At 40.8% G+C, this 25,353-nt stretch overlaps 1 protein-coding gene across 6 annotated transcripts in view; it reads left to right on the forward strand.

Annotated features, from left to right (window-relative positions):
- FAM171A1 (family with sequence similarity 171 member A1) overlaps positions 1 to 25,353 on the forward strand; it is an 89,666-nt gene that overhangs the window by 40,719 nt on the left and 23,594 nt on the right. For 4 of the 6 annotated variants that reach the window (XM_040548111.1, XM_040548109.1, XM_040548108.1 and 1 more), the window contains 3 exons: positions 10,919 to 11,146; positions 16,785 to 16,877; positions 22,326 to 22,484. In XM_040548111.1, coding sequence (XP_040404045.1) covers positions 10,919 to 11,146; positions 16,785 to 16,877; positions 22,326 to 22,484 — 480 coding nt within the window. Of the gene's footprint in view, positions 1 to 10,918; positions 11,174 to 16,784; positions 16,878 to 22,325; positions 22,485 to 25,353 lie in introns of those variants that run through there. The other 2 variants (XM_040548114.1, XM_040548113.1) reach the window with 2 other exon arrangements.

Here is a 25,353-nt window from a genome sequence, read left to right on the forward strand (position 1 = left end):
CCAGTTATGCTTGTGAACTTACGGAAGAGCCAATAACCACTGATTTACGTAATTGACTTCAAGTGTAGGGGAATAGAAAGGGATTTTCAGAAGTTCACAATTTCAGTCTGATTAGTAATTTTTTTCTCATGAAATTTTAACAGCCATAAAATTAATCCCCTGCCAAGAATTAAGATCACCGTGGCTGTTAGGATAATTTAAACCGAAGCGAGCTTTGGTTGCTGAGTCAGTTGTTGTGTTCTGCATATATATGCAGTCATCGGAGCTAAAATACAGACAGTACAGCAGCCCAGTGCAAAATATTAATTAAAAAAATAATTGACTTGGGTAAGAAAGCTGCTTCTGCATGATTGAGATTGGATGAAGGAGTAAACAAAGGGTAATGGCAAATGGCCATGTGTCAAGCTGGGGATGCTTTCTGGTACTAGGAGGAAGGGAGCCGTAGTGGGTCCTTATTAATTATCTAGAAGACTAGATCACGGGTTATTTTGTAATTATTCCAAGAGGATATATAAACCTTGTTTGGAACAGAAAAATCTTAAAAACTTGGATTTAGAATACATGTTTTTGGAGGACACCGAAGTTTCATTTTAGATAAGTTAGTGGCAATTAATCCTAGTGCTATAGTGAGAAGAAAACCAAAAGAAGTCATGGCAACTGGCATGTAGGCATGTAGTGAAGGCATGCTTTTTAGGGTTAGGAAGAAGCAACAGCAAACCTCCCCCCACACCCAAACAGCAATGCCAGCCGTGGCTGTAGAGGCTTTTGAGAGCTCAGGAGAGGTTTGAATGCTGCACATTCCTCTTGAGAAAGTCTTCACAGCTCCATTCCTAACCTCTCCCTGTCGCTGTCACAAGCATCCTGTCCTTATGGGAGCCAGGTATCGTGGCTGTGGTGCAGCTCTGCAGTTTTTATTTGGGACTAACTCAGAATAAAGACCTGCCACAACTGCTGGTGTCAAATACTGACCTACAGCAGGTCCAAACGAGGACAGCGGCCGGCATCGCTCCAAAGCGGCCGCGTAGGTGCAGTCGCTTGAGGAGGACTCCCAGGGTGGTATAAGCTGCACCTACAATTGCTGGGGAACCAGAAGGGGTGGTCCTGCTTCCCCTCCCTTCCTCCCCAGTGTTAGGCTTGGCCAGAAGACTCGGTGCCTCTCCGCCCCCACACCTGCCCGCTCTGTTGATCTTGGCACTCGCGGCTGCTTTGCTTCAGTGGTTCAGCTTGATAACCTGGCAGCAAACAATTCGTTCGGTTAGGCTGGTGCTTTGCTGGGTTAGTCCATGGGATCGGCGCAGTGACGGGTTCAGCAGGGAGCAGAGCAACTCCAAAAAAAGAGCCGGAGCCCGGGCCGTGGAAGCGGCAGGGGAAGGGATGCTCCTGGGTTTGCCCAGGGTGTGTTGGAGCAGCTAGGCTGCAGCCCGCAGAGCCCCGAGGAGCTAGGCTGGAGCAACGGGGTTGTTAACCATGTGCGGCTTCACCCCTGCTTAATTTGCCTGTCTGCCAGCTGGGGATAACCTCTTCAAGGAGTGAAGTGCATATAAATTGACTACTTAGTTACTTGAAAGAAGAGAGTGTGCAAGTGCCTAGATAAAATTTTAACGCAGGAATTTGCCTCTGTGTGTTTATGAGCTGACGTCGGTGGGGTGCTCAGATGGAACTGGAACTCGGCGCGCTCCGTCGGGTATGCAGAGAGGCACTTCAGCTGGGTTTGTTTGAAGTGGTAGTGGCTTATAAAAAACAAACAAACAAACAAAAACGCTAAAAATACACTCTTCCAAAATCACATCTAGCTCCGCTTTCACAACACATTTAGGAAATAAGTAGAGATTAAATCTAAAATTAACGTTGCGTGGAAATAAGCAAAAAAGTGCTTGTCCCCTCCCTGCCCCATTACACATACACCGGTTCAATTAAACATGAAATATATCTGCTATAAATTGTTTTCATCAGATGCATACTGTTATGTATAGAATTAGGAAAAAGCTGTTCCAAGAAAATGTATCACAGCCGTTCATGGATAAGCAAATGCAAGCTTTCCCTTTCTGCCCTCCTTCAAGCTGGAGTGATGATGTAGTAGGTATAAAGTTGGCTTAAAATCCCTATGAGCTGTGCAGCAGTTGAGCTCAGTGTGTTATCCTCGAAATGTCTCAGAGCTGATGTTGCAAAATCAGCTGCGGTCTTGTTTGAATCAGTGGAGAATCCTAATGCTGAGCAACTGAAAAATATCACTGCGTTCACATCTCATTCTGTGTTGATCTCCAAACAGAGTTTCAAAGGACTCTATTAGGAAAAAGAGAGGTTTTTATGCTGGGATTACTTTTTCATGTCTTGTAAAGAATGCATTATGCAGGTGGCAGGCTAAAGCTTTGAAACCCAACTTCCATCTGCACTGGCATGACAGTATCTTTATACAATCCCATGCCTAAAATCCAGGGTTTGGAAATGAAATTAGTTTGTGTCGTGCACGGTTCCTGTAGAGATCAAAGGCAGACCTGTTAATGCAACTATTGCTATTCATGAGTTTCATAGCTGTGTGAGTTTTGAGTTAATTATAAATGCTTGTTTAATCACTTAACAATAGGGTATCAGAATCTCATCTGGGCATTATGCATATAGCTCTCACTTTTTTTTCCTTTTTCTTTTTTCTTTTTTTCTTTTTTTATTTTTTTTTTTAATTAAAGCAGTTTCCTATCTCTCTCTTTTTTTTTTTTTTCCCAAGAAATTAATTTTAGTGGTAATACTCAAGGCTCTAGAAGGTGAGGATATGCAAATCCTCTTTCAAATGTTGGACACTTGTGTGATGAATGTCTTTATTTTATTACCCTTTAACTGCCCCTCCCTCCCCCCCCCTTGAGTGCATGGTTGTGTAGTAGCCTGGTTGTCATTGGAGATGGTATGAAGTGCTCTAGTTCCTTTTGTGACACTTTTTTTAAAATGTGTGTATTGCGACTAGTAGGTAATGTATTTTGAGATAAACTAATGTGTTTATCAATTTTAATTTTTGAATGCTTTAGTAGACTTTTGAAACCTGAAGAGACATTAGGGAACCTATCTGACCTTTATATCACAGACTACTGTGCTGTATTTGAATATTGAGTCCAGTTATTTTAATTAAACTCACCCATTTCAGTCCCCTGGAAATTAAATTCCTGTGCAGTAGAGGAACGAGCCACAGTGCCAGCAATGCCTGAGGCACTTGTAGTGGCAAGGAATGTTAGATGAGAAATGCAGATGAATCAAACTGTGCTGCAGAGGACAAAAAAAGCCTCAGGTAGGACCTGAGAGAGCAGATTCGTTCACAACCCCAGATCCTGATTATCCACTGCATCCACCAGACATCTCACAGAGGGGTCTGTCTGCACCAGCTACGATATCGGCCTCTGCAGCTCCCATTGCATCAGATTTCTGCTGTTTCTGAAGAAGAACAAGGGGGGTTGGGGGTGGGGGACACAACGACACACTCAGAAATCACAGTCAGTTGTGCATTTGGAGGAAAAAAAAATGTCTTCCTGTCTTTTGAGGTGTGATAACTATAATTGAATCTCACACTACAAGTGCTCAGACCATGCAAAGGACTGTACTGATAGCCTTCCCCGCAGCCTGTAAAGCAGAACAGTATTTAGCAAATTCAGATTGCAGTGCTAAAAAGAAGCTCTGCAGACAATCATTCGGGCTAGCTTCATAAATGTTCTAGAATTCAACATTAATTTGATTAATTCCAAAATTAAACAATAATTATAATCCTTAAACATCTAGAAATAGTGTGGTTTTTTAAAAAAAAAAATAATCTTCCCATAGTCTGTCAGCACTAGTGAATCTGCTTTCTAGTAAGCTGTTCTCTTGTCAAATTATCTTCCCGCTAAGAAATTACACCTAGATTTTGCTTAAGCTCAGTGTACAGCCGGTGGGTCATACTGCATCTCTGCCAGGAAGAGTAAAAGTTCCTCAGCTGTCCTTCTCTATAGTTTCTTGTTGTGCAGTGATCCAGCCTTCTCTCGCAGTACCGGAAGAGATTGGGTTCTTCAGATGGCCTTCAGACTGCTTTCTTCTCCCCTGGATTGTTAGGTGGCTCTTCTCTGAACTCCTCTGTTTCCTAAATCCTTCCTGCTGTGGACAGGAGGAAGTAAGGATCTTTCTGCTTGATGCTGCTCTTCCATAGTGGCAGGGACTGCAGCAGTCCTCATAAGTTGTTCTGGGGCCTTTTCCCAGTGCCCTGATGTTACAGAGGTGATTTTAAAGCATGTTTTGTCTAACCTGTCTTGTGTGCTATAGGCTACTGCTTCCTTCTCATACTTACCAAAGAGTCCTGCTTAAAAACTTGCATGGTCTTCATTTCCTCGTTTAGAGAAGGAGCCTCTCTGTATAAACACCTCCCACCCGTTTTAGAAGTGCGCATCGAGATCCGTCGGCACCCCGTGCTAATTCCATGCAGTAGCTCTTCAGCTTGTGAAATTACCTATCAAGAGCCTCTGTCCAGGCGACAAGCAGAAGCAGACCTTCTGCCTCCCATCCTCGGCGTGGTCTGGCTCCACAGAAGTCGGTGGCAGACACTCACCCTGGCGAGAGCTTGGGCACTCGTGGTAGAGGGGAAAGCTCTGCTGTGCCACTTTCTGTAACTTCTCTGCAGGACCAGACCTTCTTCTGAATACGTGCTGCCATCTTCTCTGTGGTGACTCCTCTACAAGACTGAGGTTTGCTGTGCGAGGGGGTACATGTAAACTTGCTTTCAGGTGACAACAACAATTAAGAACAGAGCCTTTGTGTTTCTGGAGGGATTTTACCCACACATTTCCTTTTTCTCATATGGATGTGTTCTGGTACTATTTTGAAGCTTGTTTGTCAGTAGAGACTTCTTGATGCAATTCATCAGAAAGATAAGATGTAAGTGCTTGGGTTGGCATCTGTGGCTAGGGAATGTGGAACACTCCTTATTCTAGGAAAATGGTTTCCCTCAGATAAATTAAAATCCTATTGTTTGGCTGAGGGGTTGACCTTGCACACAGGCGAAAGGTTAAGAGGCAGAAAGGCTTATCCATTTGGCATGTAGGATTCAAAAACAGGCATGCTGCCAGTAAGTTTGAACTGCGTGGAGAATGCAATTTTAAATAAAGTTCATAGTGGCATTTTTTTAAATGAGCAGGAAGTTTTCTTTCTCTAATCAAAACCTAGATAATTTAAATATCTCTTTCTTTGGTAATATCCTGACATTGTCCACGGATAGGGGACCCCCAGAGGAAAAGATAAGTGGTAACGGCTGCCTGTGTCAGCCTGCTCCCAAAAGAGATCATCTGTCCAGCAGACGTCAGAGGGAGTCTGCCTGACAGAGGGGTGTGTGCACAGAAACCGAATTGCAAGATTGGGACCTAAATAAGATTGTAATCTTTGATTCCCAAATGCTGTCATCGCTTTTCTCTGTTTATTTCAGTATGTGACATCTGACAGCGTGCCATCACTAAGATCACTCGGGATTTTTCTTCCTATATAGAGTTACTGGCTTATTTGAAAAACAACAACAGCAACAACAATGAAAAACAGTGTTTTTCACTTTTTAGGAGTTTGTTTATAGTTGAGGGCACTGCAATATCAGTTCAGTTCTTAAGGAAGCCGTTTCCAAACTGGGAGTTCACGGTGATCTAAAGAGGGGCTGGGGGTCCAAGAAGTGGGATTGCAACTGCAGAAACAGTTGTCTTTAAGGTTGCTTGTATTTCAGAGGAGGCAGCATGGTTCATAGAGCAGATGGCAGAGGAAGGATTGCTCAGAGAAAGTTTAGACTTAGTAAAATCTAAAAAGTCAGATTAAGTAGACAGATGGGATTCTAGATTGGAATGCTAGCATGTTAGGGGTTTTTTGGTCTTTTTTTATTTCACTTTCCCAAATGATAACCTTGGAGATGCTGGTTTTCTTTATATAGCTGACAATACATTTGGAACTAGAAAACTGGGAGTTACTCTTAAGCAGCTGTTTTCACTGTAACTAGTAGTTTTGGTTTGCTCTCATTTGAAAAAACAAATAAGATGTGATTGCTGAAGGAAGACAAAGGAATATAAATATAAGAAAATAAATTTAGGTTAGAGTTTCTTGCTTGACCATACAGATACAGCAGCCTTGATCTTTTAATGGAATTTAACCCCGTTTTTGCTGTATTCCACGTTAACTGTTATTCCAAGTTTGCTTTGGGATTCTTGAAGGCAGTGCTGCAGGGTTTTCCAGGTGCCTTACATTTTTTAATGACTTTAAGTGGCCCATTCCTGGCTGCACTGTTAGACGGGGACAGACATTCTTCTTGCCCACCCAGACAGGGTATCTTCACTAGCGGCCTACCTCCTGGAAATGAGTAGTTAACACGACTAGCTTTTGCCTTGGACATGAAACACTGCTGTAAGAACGTAATGGCAGGACACGCGTGCATTGCTGGTGCAGACGATTACTCTGGCTCTACCTGTGTGAGCCTGAGTGGCACTGAGAGCCGACAGGGAACCACATGCATGCTCAGGTCCAAAAGAGTTGGATTCACTGGTCAGGAGCCATGTATGTTGGGCAGAGCTATCAGCTATCAGCAGGTCCAGAGAAGGGCCAAGAAGGTGGTCAAAGGGCTGGAGCACCCCTCCTATGAAGACAGGCTGAGGGAGTTGGGGTTGTTCAGCCTGGAGAAGAGAAGGCTCTGGGGAGACCTCATTGCGGCCTTCCAGTACCTAAAGGGGGCCTACAGGAAAGTTGGGGAGGGACTCTTTGTCAGGGATTGTAGTGATAGGAAAAGGGGGAATGGCTTTAAAGTAAAAGATGTTAGATTTAGATTAGATATTAGGAAGAAATTTTTCACTCAGAGGGTGGCGAGGCCCTGGCACAGGCTGCCCAGAGAAGCTGTGGATGCCCCATCCCTGGAGGTGTCCAAGGCCAGGCTGGATGGGGCTTTGAGCAACCTGGTCTGGTGGGAGGTGTCCCTGCCCATGGCAGGGCGTTGGAACTGGGTGATCTTTAATGTCCCTTCCAACCCAAACCATTCTGTGATTCTACAATGCTGTGGCAGAATGAAGCTCACTCTTCTTAGCAGTCCGTGTTCTCTGAGTTCATCTTCCATGGTAATTTCAGATCCCTGCCTCCATTGTGTTTCTTGCTTCCTGTACATGTCCTTCTTTGAGTCCATGTGTCTTTAATTCTGTCAGAGCTCCTTGCTGTGGTATTCTGTAAAACTCAAGAATAATGTATGCTTTATCCCCACTGTTTTGTTGAGAGCACCAGCTGAAAAGTTTGCCAGATATTTTAAAGGACTTTATTCCTTAGCTAATAATGAGTCTTCTAAGCAGCTTTTTTTAATTAAATACTTCTTTTAGTATAGCTAATGTTTCAGTCTAAGACCTCCATACTAATTTGAGGTCAGACTGATCATGGATCATTTGCTGTCCTTATTTTGCTTGCTTCTTTCCCTTTTGCATGCCTCCTCTTCTTTAAGAAAAAGTGCCTGAATATCTCATCACAGTTCTGAAGCTTACTGTATAGTTGTAAGTTTTCATGGTAATCCTGCTTTATAGATTGTTCTTATCACTGCCTCTGTTTGAAAGCGGGTTTTCTTCAACAATTTCTTTCCAGTTTAAAGCTTGTGGTCATTCTATTGCTGTGGAAATTGGTGTGATAATGCAGTTTTGCGTTCATGACTTCACTGCTGCATTAGATAAAAAGAAAAAGTAGCTGCTGTGTGGGAAAAAGCCCTGATTTAAGCAAGTTGTGTACATTTCACACATATGTCAGTGAAGATAATACATGAAAAGAAAGTAGAGTTATTCAAGCTGCTAGGATTTTCTCTCTCTTCTTAGGGGAAAAAAAAAATCTAAATATTAAAAAAAAAAAAAAAAAAAGGAGGAGAAGTAGCCCCAGTGATCTAGTGGCAGTCCCAGTCTTTTTCCTTTCAAGAAGTCAGTCGTCCAGCTTAGGTTATGGCCTTCATCATTTCAGTTTGGAAAGAGCATTTTGGAGACCCTCATCCTTCCTTAGCAGAATGAGATGGATGCAGGCAGAAGTCTGTATATAAGGAGCTACAGGGTGAGGGATAAATGGATTTCTTCCTAGAGATACCCATGGCTAGCTCTCTTCTCTGAGAGAGTGTGGTGGATTTATGTACGCAGGTAAATTTGTGTACTTTGATCTATCAGTCTTCATCACTTGATCAATTTTAGTATTATTCTCTATCCTAGAATTTTGTATGTCTGTAAGGAATTAAATAGGCTTAATACTTGTATTATTTTCTAGTCCTCTTCCTTGATTGCTATTTAATGTATCAGAGTTCATTGGTTCCTTGTTTTGTGATTGTTTCAGAAAAGGCTAACTTACATGTTAGGGAGATTGTTAACCACAGTGTTCATCTCTTCTTCTTTCCTTGCTTTTCTTTTAATGCATGACCCATTATTCTTAGCCACATCTGTTCTTCAACATTGTTTGCTAGGCAGTTCAAAGTGGGAACATTAACAGCGTAGCTATCTGGCTTTAGATCTAAGTATGTTGTCCCTGCACATTCGGAAAATAAAAACTTACATTGCTCTTTGTCCTAACATTTGTAAATACATGTACAGTTTGTAAATACGTAAATACATATTCATTTCTCCTTTGATGAACATGGCTTCCTTTCATATGCACAAGATTTCACAAGTTACTTGTTAGTCAAAGCAAGGTTTCAAAGGACATGTTCTATACGTGTGCACCAGAGTGTATGTATGCTGTTTTTTCAATATATGTTGTTTTCTTTCACTACTAAATGCAAAACTGGGAACAAGTCCAGAATCTTTAATAGCTAGAATGTATTTCATGCTGATCCCCTCCAAATTGGCATTCTTCATTGCCAAGTTCTAAAGCGAGGGCTGTGATGATGATGAATTTCTCTAATGGGATTTTTGTTCAGGGCTGCCTGATATTTATATTTTTGTACTCTGGGATTCAGACAGAAGGTCTCTGCTTATAAAAGGGCCCAGTATCTTTCTAGCTGAAATGCCCTTAGGAAAGAGGTGCTGATATTTTGAAGGGTTGTATTAGATCATGATGTCCTTTTTTAAATTTTATATTGTCATGATGTTTCTTAGCTTACTCAGTTGTGACATTTCACTACTGAAATTCACAACAGGTTTTGTTAAGCTCTTTGTTGTTCTTCTTGGTGTTATGTCTTGGTGGTTCAGTGCTTATATATATGAAAATAATTTCCGAATATCCTAATAGGCAATATTAATATAATAGAACTGTATCCCCAATTCTGTTCCATAGAAACTAACGTGTTGTTTTTAAATACATATGAAAATGAGGTCACTCTCTCTTTTCTGGGCAGCACATGAAGAAATGAGTTGCACATGGAGTATGAGCATCTTGTTTGTTAGTGGCTGCGTTTCCCTGACACAAAAAAAGGGATTTTGCAAAACGTTGTCTACCACCTTGTGGAAAGAACTAAGCTGAGGGAGGGGAGTTCATGCAAGAATAAGAGAATTTCCAAAGGTGAGGGCAAGAACAAGAGAAATTTGAGAGTGGGAGAGAAGAGAAAAAGGAGGTAGGTTCTCATTTAGGAGAATGAGGGGACCATAAAGGAAAAAATCCAAGGAGTGGTTTGGTTGAGGCATTGGACTGCTGCTGGGTCTTTTCAACGCAGCATTGCATTTAAGTCATAGCTATTGAAGAAAGGCAACAGCTGCTACTTCAGAGCACGAGGCAGAGGAACTATTGTAGGGACAGAAAAATATCATCGATATAGAGGCATGCCTTTCCGAGGGACTGTCTTGCACAAGCCACTCCGCTTTATGTAACAAAAGCCTTGTGACACGATGCATGGTTTAGTCATAGGAGTGGACAAATATTGCGCATCTGGAAACATTTAAACAAGTAATTAGTTTCTGGAAAAAGGGCACATTACTCAAGTAAGATGTAGTCCATTGTGTTGGCTTCTGACTATGTGTCTACAATATGTATGATTCTCCTACTGGCTTAACAATCGCTTTTTCACTGCTTACACTCAGTGGTTGTATATGGGGAGGGGTAATTCACTTGTGTCGGGAGTGACAAGCAGATATCACTAGGTGCTGTGACATTTTGGCCCCTTTGGAAAAAGGGCAAGTGAACAGGGAGCCGGGGAGTGGGAGGTGTTTCTCTCTTGTTCACTGCTAGCACTCTGCATCCCACCTGGTCGTGCCCTGCTTTGAGGGCAAGGATCTGATCCTGGGAGGTTTCACTGACGTGGGTAGATGTCGTCAGAGATGTCTAGTGCCACCTGGGGCAGTCTTTCCCACGAGGGTTCAAGATCTCTGGCTATATCACAGCCCGCTTTATTCATAGGCTCCCCTCACTCCTCATCACAGCAAATGTCCTCTGTTCCTCTGCTGCACAGAGAGAGAAATGCCTCTGGGAAGGGGTGAGGGAGCACAAGCCACTAACAGCCGTGCCCTCTCCCCGCTGCTGGTGGGCTGGCTCTCTGGGGAGCAGGCTGGCCAGAGCAGAGGCACAGCAAGCTGAGGGCCTTACAGAGGGGTGCTGTACCATCTGTGCCTAATATGTGACATTATATAGCGTGTGCGTATAGAGTTATGATGCTACCATGAGACTGACGTGTTGCCCATCGATTGAATATTGCCTGCCACTGGTGATCCGCTGCCCAGCTGTGTATGGGCAGCATGGGCCTCCACAGGTAGGGTTAGCCAGTTGGACAGTAAATTGGGGCCAGAGCAAGTGGTCTGCCTTGTGACAGAAGCTGCAGCGTCTCGCTTGAAAGAGCAGCCACCTGAGATGGTGAATAGCAGGCCAGGAAAACAGGTTTTACCTGGCACCAACGTGTGCGAGGTCAGCGCTGAGCCCTGCGTCTTCGTGGTCGTTGGCGTGCTGGTGCTTCCTAACTGCTGCCTCCTGCAGAAGCTTTTCCGGTGGTAATCACTGTGGTTGTTTGTCATTACAGAAGTAACGCTGAAGGTCCATGTAAGCGATGCCAGCACACATCAGCCAGTAACTGAAGCCTTCATTGAGATTTTTACCAACCAGATCTCCATTGCATCTGGAACCTCAGGAGCAGATGGCACTGCCTTCCTCAAGTTTCAGTATAAGTTGGGCAATCAGCTGATAGTGACTGCTAGTAAACATGCATATGTGCCAAATTCTGCACCATGGAAACCTGTAAGATTGCCTGGTAAGAGACCTTTATTTTTGTTCTGAGGTAAGATTTTGCGTCTAAAAGAAGTTACACAATTTTATATGATATATTTTAATGCTTGCAATCCTTGGTGGGAGGAAGAACATCCGTGCGTTTCAGAAGTGCAAGGTTCCTTCCTCAGCTAAGCTGTGGCATCAGGGCTGTGCAGAGATTCGCTCTCCTCCTGCCTGTCCTTGATACAGTGCTGCGTCAGTTTTCAAACAACTGTTGGTACTCTTACAGCTCCACAGAACATACAGATCTACTCCAGATCTTTTTCTTTATGGGAACTCTGTTTTCAAATGCTCTCTTTCAGCATCTGTGATGTACTAGTTCTTTTCTCTCCTAAGGTATAGCAACAACTGTTGCATTATAGGCCAGCCCTGGCCTTCCAGTTCTTGGCCATGTCTCATGGGACAGTCTAAATCTGCAGTTGTTATCCAGTTGTAAAGACTTTCTAACATAATTAGCATGGTTAGTTTCTTCAACAGGCAAACAATTACAGTAATACTTGCGTGCAAGTTCTTATCTGAATGCTTCAACATTTTGTGGAAAGTAGGAGCTGTTACATTAGTTGTACAGGAGGGGAAACTGAGTCCTGAAGACTACTTCTGTACTGCTAAACCGAACAGGTCGAGGGTGGCTTTTTGACCTTGAAACATGACAACTAGATGAAGGTCACATCCCTTAGCTTTCATCTGCCTTTCCTCTAGTCCCCAATCACAATTAGGGTCCAAGCAGTTTGGGAGTGGTCTCAGACCTGTGTTACATCCAAAGCATACCTGGGCATCAGCTTGGGTTTGGTAATTAGCCCAGGTCAATTCCGTGCCAATTGTTAAATGCAATAATATTTAAAATAGTGTAAGTGATCACAGGGCAGTGTTTGGTCCCATGCTCTGACTCTGCTTTATTTATTAATATGAACACAGTGAGTGGGAACATGTGTCTTGCCTCAAGTTCAAGCAGCAAATCTATGTTTGGACTGGGTAAACAGTTCGAATTTCTTCAAACCCAGAATTATGCTCTACGTATTTCAACATGCCGCTTACTTGCCTGCGTTTGCTTGCTTCAGAAAAGAGAGACTGACTTCTTCCATGTTTCCACTACCGTACTCTGCTATGTTCTCTGTCTACTTAATGAACCTATAGGGAAGAGCAAGGCTGTTAGGAGCATAATGAACGAATAAGAAGCAACTGGAATGAGCTGCAGCACAGAAGGGTTCAAGTAAATAAAAGGAAACAATTCTGTACAGCAACAGTAGCTGAAGATTGGAACAGGTTGCCCAGAAAGGTTGTGATATCTCCACCTTTAAAGATATTCTGAACTGAACTGGACAACCCCATGCATGGCTGAAGCAGGTGACCTCCAGAGCTCCCTACTAACCTTAATTATGCTATGATTGTAGTTGGAAACTTCCTTGATGTTTTTTTTTTCTATTTAAATATGATGAAGTGCAGCTTCCTCAGCATACTTAACATACTTCCTTAAGATACGATCATAAATGATTAGAGCATGCATTAACCTTTCCTTGCCCTGTGTCTCATATATTTCCTACTCATGCCCTAGATCTTTTGAATGCTGTATATTCTTCCATGGGCCTGGAGTTTGTTCAGTTAGGGTTTTTTGTTTGTTGCTTTTCCTTAAATGTTGATTTTGAGGGAAGGGAATTAAATATAGTATTATTGTTTTGGTAAGTCATTGAAGTTTAAAGGGCAGTAATTCTATACAGTTTCCACAAAATCTTTCTATCTACAGCTGAAATCTGAGCTTTACTCAGAAAATAGATTCCTTTCACCTTTAATCTTCCCCACTGAAATTGGTAGATCATTTCCTATTGATTTAATTGGGAGTAGAATCCTTTCTTTTGCTTTCCGTGCTGTGAACTTAATCCTTTCTTTGATTAAAGAAACAACAAGTTACAACTTGATCCATCTCATGTAGATTTAACAGGTTTGTTCTTTGAATTACTCCTTAAAAGGGCCCTGACATAATTTAGACCCAAAATACTTAGGCTGTTATTTTTTTTATTAAACTCCGATGCCTATCGTATTTTAAAAACTTACAAAGATCCATTTGTATTTAAATGTCCCCTTGTGGCGCTTGTAACCAGCACAGTGTAGAAGTTTTGAAAACTATGAGTTTTCTTCTTGCTTTTGGTTTTAATCTGAGTTGAATGGTGGGGAATAGGCAGCATATTTAGATCTTGTTTCTGCAGTGTACACCCTTACAGCAGGATCTTCATTTCCTGAAAATGCCATTTAAAAGTACTAGTATTTGTCATTCCACAGACCAGATATGCCATTCTGAGCAGAGTTCCACCCGTGCCAGTGGTTTAAACTCATGTGCCATCCTGTATGCTGTGGTAAATGAAGTATGGACAGATTATTTCCACCACCTCAATGTGGAAATGATAACCACAAGCGGGAATAGCTTTGAAAGCTGTAGGGTGATAATGTTGAAAGCACTGTAACAAGACTTTGCCGAGGGGTCAGGATTCTTCCATCAGAGGCAATATGCATTAGTTGTAACGTTATGCTGAAAGGCTGTGCAGCCACTGATCTCGTGATATTATTGTAGTAGCTTTAAGAACCAAGCATTGAGGATTTTCTGTTCTCATAATTCAGCAGAAATCAACTTCTCTCATATCAGCCAAAATGATTACTAGCTCTTTACCACTTAAGCAGGAGGATTATTTATTTACATAGTGATAAATGGTAGGAGGAAAAGATTAAGATCTCTTTTTCCATTAAACTATTTATCAGCAGAGCCATGACTCCACTTATTAACAGTTCATTAATTTAACATCACTTGACTTGTTGAAGTGTTCATGATGCTTCCATGTGTACTCATCTATTTGTTCTTGGCTACACATCGATTTTGCTTTGTAAATAGTTTGAAAGAAAATAAAATTTCAACTGTTAGTCCATATTTAGGAGGACATTTAGGGGAGAGTGAAGTTACTGAGTCGCCCAGTTCAGACTGGGTGGTAACATCAGCCAAAGGAAACCATGGGGAAAGGTGGTTCTAGGAGCAGTTCTAGGAACTTGCTGTGTTTCTGGTGGGGAAGATCTCACCTGGGAAGCAGTGGCTCTGCGGAAGACATGAGTCATGGTGGATGAATGGTTGAGAACAAGCTCACGATGCAGCACTGCAGCAAGAGGGAATAATCTGTAAAACAAAAACTGAGAAGACCGGGTGTACCATCTCAGCACTTCTTCTTGGTATGGCCACTCTGAGAAATGTGTGTCTAGTTCTGGATCTGCAATTCAAGAAGAATGTTTAAAACTGCAGTGGTATATGGAATGATTAAAAGATTGGAAAATATGGCTTACAGAGAAAGACTTAAAAATGCTTAATTTATTTTGTTCACCATCGGAAAAATCATGGGGTAATTTGATCATAGTCCATCAATGCCTGCATAGAGAACAGGAAATCAGTAAGAGAATTCTTCTGTCTAGTGGACTTGGGTTGTAAAGATGATCAATAAATTTCGACAGGTAAAAAGACAGTTTAGCAGTCATCGTAATTTGTTCCTAGAATGCTGATGTTGTGGTGTACTCTTCACCACTGGACACCTTTGAAGGAAAAATGGATTGCTTTTCTACAACATGTTTTCTAGTTTAAGCGCAGCAATTGGATCTGAAGCAGTAATTAATTCAGAGAAGGCTGGAGCAAGACTAGATCTTGAAAACATGATCTTTTTTTAAAGTACAATATGCAGTCTTATTTCAAACATCTATATTAGAATTAGAATAGTTCAGTTGGAAGGGAACTTCAAAGAACATCAAGTCCAACTTGCAGACCCCTTCAGGGCTGACCACAAGCTGAAGCGTGTCACCGAGGGCATTGTCCAAATGTACCTTGAGCACTGACAGGCACGGGGCACCATCTGCCTCTCCAGAAAGCCTGTCCCAGTGTGTGACCACCCTCGTGGCACTGACATTTCTCCTCACGCCCAGCCTGGCCCTCCCCTGGCGCAGCTCTGTGCCCTTCTGCACCCTGCCATCGCTCACCAGGGAGCAGAGGCCGGCACCTCCCTCTGCGCCTCCCCTCCTAAGGAGGCTGCCCAGAGCCATGAGGCCGCCTCTCGGCCTCCTCTTCTCCATACCAGACAGCCCAGGTGTCCCCAGCCTCTCCCCACAGCACAGGCCTTCCAGCCCTCTTACAGCTTTGGTGCCCTCCTCTGGATGCTGTCAAGACCCTGAACATCTTTTTATATTGTGAACTGCACACAATATTCAAGGTGGGGCCGCACCACGCTCAGTGCAGCAGGAGGGAGGATCGCTTCCTCTGGCCGGCTGGCTGTGCTGTGCTCAGGGCACCCCAAAATGGGGTTTGCCCTCCTGGCTGCCAGGGCACGCTGCTGGCTCACGCTGCGCCTGCTGTCACCGGCACCCCCAGGTCCCTTTCTGCTGAGCTGCTCCCCAGCCACTCGTCGCCCACCCTGGGCCTGGGCCTGGGCCTGGCATCGCTCCGTCCCAGTTGCAGCACCCGGCATTTACCCTTGTTGAATTCCATGCCATTGATATCTTGTATAAAGTAATGCACGTTAATTAAGAGGAAATTTAAAAAGCACCAGAAAATCAGAAGACCTTGTGCTGTACTTCTATTAATCAGTTCTGGTAATGTTTTCATCAGCTTGTAGTCACTTCAGAGCAGGACAGGCACTTTCCAGGTGCAGATGCAGGATAGTGCCCAGGTATCAAAAATGCCTCGTCTGCATCAACTTCCTTCTCTCCTTCTGTCCTTGAAAGGCACGCAAGAAGTGCCGCGGATGTAACTCCTATTTTCATGGGTACATATTTTGATGGATGCAGGAATCAGGTGTTCTCAGTGGCTAATTCTGTGCATATTTCTTGTCTCCTGGGTCTGAAAAGCTTGGCATGATATTATGTCATATTTTTCACTTTCCAGATATGTGTGCATACATAACTTCCCAACACCCACCCCCACACCTACGCACCCACCCCCTTTAAGGAATGTCTGTGTCCAGTGGCAGAGGAGGCCTTTCAACACAGATTTCTTGCAATAAAGCCATTTATTTGTCCTCTTCCATACCACATGGTAGATTGACACTAGTTCTGCTATATGTAGAGGTTCTGTAGTGTAGGTGGTGACTCAGTGAGGACATGCTGTATTTTAAAGCAAATTATTCAGGCTTATTCACCATACTTTGCATTTCTGTATGACTTTTTATGTAAGCATCTCAAAAGTATAAGTTAAGTTTCATTAAAATCTTTCTGAGGTAAGAAGTGTAAGCATTTCACGTAAGAAATAATTCAGTCAGACTGAGTTAGTGTTTCACTCATCTTTATGTAATGACAAGTCTTTCTGTGGAGCTGGAAACTATAACCTGAAACCCTGCTTTCCACTGTACCCTTCTGTACTTGGACCTACTGTGCATGACTTTATCGAGAATCAAAGTGTAGAACATACTGTTTAGTTCAATAGTAATTACCCTGGCAATTTAATTATTTGGTTTAGAAAATGCATGCAGTTTCTCTCCCATATATAACATGTTTTTAATAGTTTTGGTTGCCTATATTTGCAAAAATAAAGAAGTAAGTTCTGTTGTTGTTGGGTTATGTTTCTGAGCATTCAAGTATATCCCACTTAAACCAATTATCTTCTACAGTCTTCTCTTCACTGAGTCTTGGCCTTCTTCCTGAACGCTCAGCTACTCTAATGGTCTATGATGATGTAGTCCAAATAGTCTCAGGATTTCAAGGTAAGCTGATTTTTGGAAGTTGGAATTGAAACCTAAATGATATATCAAACAAGAAAAAGCTGCCAGCCTCATATATTCTGAACTCTATAGTGTGGGTGAGACTAGTATTTCATATGGAATTCTTGTGAGTTCCCTACAGAATGTTCCTCTCTGGGATGGCTTTACTGAATTGATTAATAGTGAAATTCATCCCTAACTGCTGTGACTAGGGAATTCAAGTTACTTGGTAATAAACAAGTTTGAACTTTAGTGTGCCATTTGAGAGCTAGAGATTAAATTTCTTTTGCTATCTGTTAGATGTTAGATCATCTAACCTCCTCTAATCATCCTACAGTACGTTTTCTGATGTTCTTACTGTCTAAGAATTTTCTCTAATTTTATTTTTTTCTTGCTTGCCTCCTACTGTGAATGCTAGAAGCATAGAAAAGTTGAAAATACCTCATATGTGCATTGATAATATATAAACTTGCTTCTCTTAATTAATTCCTCTGGACCCCTTAGCAGACTGCCTGCAAGCCCACATACTACAGTGAAACCCACTGTATTAGAAGAATATAATCTAAGATCCCCTTTTCATAAGGCCAAACACAGAAGTAAAAGAAACTGTAGTATCAGTCCAATGAATATGCTGTGTTTTCTGAATTGCACAGCAGAAAATCAACATGTTCATCTAGCAGGGATCTGACCTAACTTAGCCCAGCTGATCTGATATGCTGAGGTAAGTCTGCTAACAAAAGAACAGAACTTCCTAAAGATACCTCAATGAGACAAAACAAAGGGTCATCCTTCCTGTGAGCACTCTGTACATAAACTGTCTTATTCACATCCATTATCAATACCATCATTTTAAACTCTAGCAGATAATAATAAACAGGGGAATAGTACCTTCAATAACACTGCAAGATAACCTTGTTTTATCTGAGGGAATATAATTCAATTATGCCTTCCTAACATCTTTCTTTATGGTTAGAAACCATCCAGACACAATAGGCTTTTCATTAATGAGAGCACTAGATAGGACTGAAGCTGGAAAAGCACTAAACAAATTACATAGCTGATGGAACGCTCAGAAGGAGCTAGAGAACAACACAGCTGTGGTACATAAATTCTGCAGCTTGAGAGCTGACATTAGATAATGGGGTAAATTAGATGGACAGTGGACTATGTTAAATCACAAGGGATTCCATTGGACAAAACATGAAACATTGTTTACCAACAGTATTCTTCTAACATTATATAGTAAGTACTCGTATTCTTATGCAAATGTGCTACTATTACACAATTCACTTAAAAGAAAAGTATTCTTTTTTTTTTCACAGCTTCCTTTCTTAAAAAAAAAAAATAAGCAGGGACATTTAAGGGCTAGGGAGACATTTAATAGCCAAGTGAGACTCTTAAATATTTTCCATGTAATCTTGCTCCCTTGGGTGAGTTGATCAAGGGTGTTCCTATATATTAGAATAATGTAACTGATTCTGCTGGTATAGCAGGGAAAGAAAATAAAGAAAGAAAATGTTACCCAGAGTACTCTAAGAGTTGGAATTTGAACTCTCATTCTTGCACAGTAAAAACTATTTTATGGGACCAACCCCCACTCCTTTTCTTGGGAATTGTCTTGTGATGAAACCTAAATGAAAGACAGCTTAGACATTGTACCAGTGTTTGAATGGAACCTCTCTAATCTTGATCCAAAATCCTTGTGACCTAGTTTTTCTCTGTTACTTCTCCAATTTATTTCGTAGTTACTTCAAGCTGCTGCAAAATAGTTGATCAGGAGTTACCTTAATGCAAAAACGAGAGCAAAACAGAATTTACTATACTAGGCACAGACTGGGAACACTGGTGTTTGAAGTGCCAGTCAAAGGAAAAGAAAGGCATGTCTAGTACAGTAAGTTACCAGCTGCTTTTGAATAATTAAGGAAGCAAGCAACGTGTTATGCAATTCAGGAGTTTGTCTGAGTTGATGCAGCCAACTTCATTTTCATGATGGTGTTACGTCCATTGCTGCATCCTGTCAGTAACTGTGAGAGACAGAGCTTGCCAGCTCAGCCCCTGGGTCATTTAAGTTATTTAATACCATCACAGTGACGAGCTGAACTTCTGCATTCAATGCATGGGAACTGTATCGGTACCTTCCGTCTTTCTTTGCCATACAGGCAATGGGAGCATGAACTGATTATATTTCAGATGTTACTTCACATAGATTGAAGCTAAACTGTTGGTGTGGTGCCACGTGTCACACATCCATCGTGGCAGGAGATGCCTTACAGGAACTCCTTGAGAAGCGCACTGGCAAATGGAAAATGACAGCATTTAAATCATAGTTGGTATGTTGACAAGAGGATGCCTAAAGAAGACAAGATTGGTGCTAAAAGTCCTTTCCCTTATGTCACTCACCAAAATGGAGAGAGCTCACGTGCCAATTTTATAGTAGAGTGTATTGGTTTTAATTTTGTTTTTATAAGTCAAAACTAGGTATCTTCAATAATAAAAGCAGTAATACTAATCTACTCCCAGTGATAAGGGTTGACTTGTTGAAAAATACTCCAAGAATCTGGTGAGCACAAATCTATCCATTTGACCACTTCTGATTCCCTCAACAAGTCTATTCCCAAACGTAAGCCCTAAAGTGCTCTATGACTTCAGCTAAAGGAGTACATTGGTTTATCTTCTAGCAAGGTGGGGAAAGAATGCAGAAGCATTGATAGCATCCTCTCTCACAAGCCTTTCACTAGTTGCTCCTGATCATCTCCCCCTTAGGGGTCCCTTGCTGGGTTAGGGGAGAACCAACCAAGGAGCTGAACGGAGGCTCACAGTGAACAGCAGCTTTCAGGTGACTTTCCCACTGCTGAGCTTTCATGCCATCAGCAGTGCAGTTGGGAGGACAAAAGGTGGTTTTCTTTACAGAGCTGAGGTTAATTCCTATGAGCATCCCCAGTGGGGAGACGGGGACGTTCCTGGACAGAGAGGGAGGACAGCATGTGGCAGCACAGCTTGAGGGAAAAACAGCATTACTGATGTAAAGAAAGTCCTACCTGAACAGTCTTCACTGGGTGTGCATTCACTTTAATGCCCAAATTTCCAAACACATAGTAATGAATTAAGCATCTGAGAGGTAAATGTTTCTCTTCCTATTTTAAGAGAGAGGAAGAGCAAGATACAAAGGATGAGTAGCTTGCCTGAGGTCCTGGACTTGACCTCTTAAAAGGAAACCGGATTCCTTGGGGCATTTCAATATCAAGGAGTTTTGTTAATCTAGGATGTGAATTAAGTAGTTATTCTGTACCAATTATTTGTATTTATATGCACAGGCTAGCTACACAGGAAGCTGTTTCTGAGTAGCTTCCGCCTTAAAATTTGCATCCAAATTTATTCCTGTGCAGGTTTCCTGTCAGGTTTGGGACTTAGCCATGGGAACGTTTTGCATTGTCTGTAGGGTTCAAGAAATTGAGGTTTGCTTTTTGACTTTTTCTCCCTGTGTAGTTATGATTTGGCAGCTCATGGCTCTCTCAGTGCTACTAAATAATCCTTTTTTAATAGAAAACTCCAGAACCTACCCATAAATTGCTGTGTTAATGGATTCAACAACAGTTATTTTGTTTTTAATTCTTAATTACTTGGATCTTCAGAAATACAATGCCAATTCTCGGCAACTTGAATAATTCATCTTAATCAGATATTTAGTCAGCAGAAAATCCTACAATTTTATATTGAACTGATAGTGATAATCTTAATACTATTTTTACTGTTGTGTTTTTTGCTGTTTTGTTACTGTGGATGCATATCCATATGGGACATATGAACCCACACAGCAGTGCAGTCAGAGGTTTGTGAGTGTTTGAACAGATGTGCCCCTGAGGTGCAGCAAACTATTACGATATTGTAAAGCACTAGGGAGATGAGTCTTTCCCAAGTTCATTTCAGTCAATTTATTTAGTCTTTTATATTGTTTTCCATTTACACCTAGAAATTGGCTGAGAGAGGTTTCTTCCCATTTCACAGGTGTGCTGTTTAATGACTGTCTTAAACATTTAAGAATACTGCTAGTCTTGAGATCCTGCTGTAAATACTTCAAAGTTTCAGAAATTTAAGAAAAAAAGAAAAAAAAGCTTATTCTTGCAGAATTACTAAGGAAATGACAGCTAAACAGATAAACAACAATCAGCTTTTTGAATACACTTGCCTGCCTATTTGACAATTTTTGTTGGCCAATACAATGCTTGTTCTGTTTTCTCATAGCTAGAGCTCCTGCTAGAAGATAATTCAAGAAAAGATGCCAGTCTTCTGGTTAATGACATTGTCAGTTGTAACATTTAAGAGATGAGTCAAGCTCTTTAATCTTCATCTCAGTGAAATTACAGACAACCTGAAGCTGCTGCTTTTTTTAGGAAAAGAAGCAAAACTGTTTTGAGTTGACATCTTTGAACCACATAGTCAAATACAAATTAAGGAAAGAACTGCTTGCCTCTTGATTTTAAGCTGTGAGGGGAGTGTGCAATGAGTATTCAACAAGAGCTTTGGAGAACACAATAGATTCTGATTTAAAAATTAATTTGCATGTAGCACACAAACTTGCAGATGGAGTCTTGCTGTGTGTTGCTAAACAGTATTAATGGTGAGCATCCATTGAAAAAGACTATTGACTTTATAATCCAGGATTTAAATGAGAGATGAAATGAAATAGTACATGATACAGTCTTAAATCATGTTACAGTAAGACCCTTCAATTAACACCTAGTGATCCTGAAAAAATGCTAAAACTATACAAGACGGAGGAAAAAAGAGGAATTACATGCCAAGTAATCTGGTTCTGCTTAGATGTGTACTTTGCATGGGAAAGTATGGAAACTGTTTTCACCCAAGCTTTGTCAAGTGAATCTTTTTATCCAGTGGTTTAAATAAAAACTGACTGTTAGTAGTAGAGACAGTTAAGATAGCCAGAGCTATGTAAAAATACAGTGTGGAAAGTACCCAGGTTAATTGGGACTAGAATTGTAGTTTCTTAGAACAACACTTTAAAGAGTGCAAACTAAATTTAACTTTCTATATCAAAAGAAACAAAATGTAAACAAAAATGATGAACAGGATACTTTTCTGAGCTTTCAGATGCGCTACCTCTGAATTTGATTTTAATTTCAGTGACATTCATTGAAAGAAGCATGTAAGTAAATTTGAAGTGATCCTGGCAAATAATGTAGTCAGAAAAGATTCTGACATTAGATGCTTTAACAATTTTGCTCAGTAGTGCTTCTAGAAAAACAATAGCAATTGCAAAACAAATATAAAACTAGTGTTCTTCCTCCATGTGCGCAATAGCCTTCTGATATCTCTGTCCTTCTCAAGTTATTTTAATTTGTAATGAAAACAACTGTATATATGCTTCCATAAATGTGAACTCCTAAATATTCTGGCCACATTGGATATAAAGACACTTTTAATTTTTTTTAGGTGCACGGACTCAGCCACAAGTTCACTTTCAGAGAAGATCTGTGAAATTACCAGAGAACACTAGCTACAGTGATTTGACAGCATATCTAACAGCAGCCAGTTCACCCTGGGAAGTGGACAGTTTCCCTTATTTGCAGGGATTAGATGGAAATGGAACAGGTAACCCACTACTTTGGTTTTGCTCTGATTTCAAATCAGTCAAGGTACCAACTCTTGACCATATTGTTTTTTCCATCCCTGTTCCAACAGAATGTAAATAACATTATATGTTCAACTGCCCTATCAAAATGCTGTTCTAATGAGCAGTTTTCACTTGGCAGAATTCTTATGGTATTGACATCAGCTGGTTCTCCTGCTGATAATCATAGTTAAAGGAATCAGTCTTTAAATTAATGCAGAGAGCAAGGGCCCTCCTAAATGGGACCACTGAATAGCAAAGATGAAGACTCCTTGGCCTTGGAAGAATAGAAAAGTTTCTTATACCTGTAGTTTTGAACTAAGTCTCCAAATATGTCATTTTGCATGTGCACAAACAAAAACAGAGATCAATGTGAAGGGGCAAAAGAGAATTTAAATTGAGAATGCAATAAAGTTTCTTGTTGATTTTTTATCTAAAAATATGTATATCAAGTATATAATACTCTGTTGTATTAAATCTAGATTCAACAGAAGCAAAATTCAGCAAAATTCTTCTTGCACCAAAGGGAAAACACAACCAGTGTTAAATTCAAAGCCATAATACAATTTATGACTGCAACTGCCTGTTACTCTTCTTCCACTTCTCATTTAGTCTGAAATAATTGGTGTTGTGTAGGCTAGAGAGAAATAAATGAATTGGACATAGAAGGCTTAAAATGCTTAAAATGTTGCAAAAAGAACAACATGTTCTCTGTGTCTGTATTGGCTTAGAAAGAAAGCAGTGGACTTGCAGTGCAGCAAAAGAGATAGAGATTAGTGATTAGGAAAACCTGCTGTAGTGTAGGTCATTCAAGCTATAGAATCAGTTGCTTGAGGGTGTTGGACTGAATTAGAAAATCACCTGTCAGGATGGCACAGGCATAGCTGCTTTGAAGCAGGCTAAATAACCCCTTGAGGTCCCTCCTTGCTGTTTCTCAGGATACATTTACTTGTGATGTTTTGATCTAGGTGACTTTGAATGCTAGGTCATGCGAGTAAAGGGTATGTGACTGAGCCTTCTAGTTCTTCCTTGGAGTTGGGGGGAGCAGGAACTAGCAAAATAAACTTCCCTTTCCTTTGTACATATCTGAATATCTCCTTTTTTATTACAATTAGAAATGTGTCAGCTACCTTACTCCAACCCTTCTGTCTGCTTCAGTGAATACATCTCATCCTATCCCTTTATCTGTCGTTTCCCCATTCGCATCTTCAACCTTCAGTTTTCTCTGGCTGTTTGTACTCAAACACGGTCTAATATCTCTTATCTCCTTCTAAAATGAAGGGACATACCTATCACATTCGTCTGTCTGTGTACTTCCTAATCTCCTTTATTTTTATCTCTAAACCCACTAAACAAATTGTTGACAATGTGCGGGGAATTCCTCTCTCCCAGTGCTTTTCTCAGTGCTCTGCAAACCAGCTTCCCACACTTGCATTTATTTAGTGGCATTTTTGCAAGGCCTGTTTTCACATGATCACCACTCACAGGAACTACACAAGTAGGACATCATCTTCCTCCTGTTTTACCTCCTAGCCTCCTACGAAACAGATGAATGCACCCTTCGTTTTTTTAGTCTTCTGTATGCACAGGCTACGAAGGGATCTTTTCTGTTTGAGCATGGGTGTCCTGGATCTGACCTTTGTTAACCTTCAATTAAAAGAGTGTGCCAAAAGATCAAAATGATTTGCAAAGAAATGATTTCTAAGAGACTGAGAAGAGTCTTGTCTTCTGAATATCGTAGTATCTAGTATGGTAGAATATAAACTATGAATACATTATATTCATATATGCATAATGGAATAGGGGAAATGCATTCTATTTTTAGAAGTTTCTCCTGCTGTGGAAACATTAAACTTCAAAATCTTAACCTTGGATTGACTTCATTTTCTTTAGCTGTGAGTGACTTGATGAAGATTTCACCTGAAAAACTTCTGAAGGAATAAAAAATGAGATCAGCACCTGGGGATTAAAAAGAAAAGAAGAAACATATGTATAAATTTTAGAATTCTTAAGCAACTTTGCTGCCTCTCCACCCACCTATTACTCTACTGGTCTTTCACAGATTATTTATAGGTCTGTGGACTTCAAGAGAGGTCCTCCTATTTAAATCATTTCAGTTCTCTGGCTCATTTTTATCCAGTGACTTTGCAGTTACTTTAACTAAAACATATTCTCTATGAATTCAACAGCTTTTGTTTTGTTTTGTAAGATCCTAAATGGATATTGAAGTAGTAACATGGACCAGTGGAGATTCGTTGAATGAATCAGCATGTTCCAAACATAAAAGTTCAAACAATTTTGCTGCAAGTAGTGATAAGCCTGTATAGTGTTAGCTTATTGTTTGTATTAGTCACCACTTGGAAAACAGTAGGATGGTTTCACAAAATATCCTTTTAACCAATCTAAACAAAACTTTCCATTGTCTGCAGGGATGGACCAAGCTGCCTAATAATCGTTACTCCTGCTGTTTTTGTAGGCTGTTTCCTTTTCATAAAGAGTCAAGTCTAAGTCACAGTGGATTTTCCTCTGATTTTTTTTTTAGAGCTCTTTACAGGTCACCAGATGTCAAAAATGGAAATAAATAAATGAAAGCTGACATTTATTGAAGTCCATTCCCATTTAATTTGTGCATGTGCTTTTCAGTTGTATAGCATGTGAGAGTTTCATAAGCATTGATTTTAATTTACCTTCACAACTGAAAGGAGACAAACGTATCTTTTTAATGAGCATTTACATACTGTACAAGATGGCAAACTGAAGGTTTTTTTTTTCTTCTTGCCAGAGATCAGTAGATTTCAGAAAGTTCTTTGTCTTCTAATCTAACTTCAGCCCAGTACTGAGCAAAGTGTC

This window comes from Cygnus olor, chromosome 2, assembly GCF_009769625.2.
Source record: "Cygnus olor isolate bCygOlo1 chromosome 2, bCygOlo1.pri.v2, whole genome shotgun sequence".
NCBI lineage: Eukaryota > Metazoa > Chordata > Aves > Anseriformes > Anatidae > Cygnus > Cygnus olor.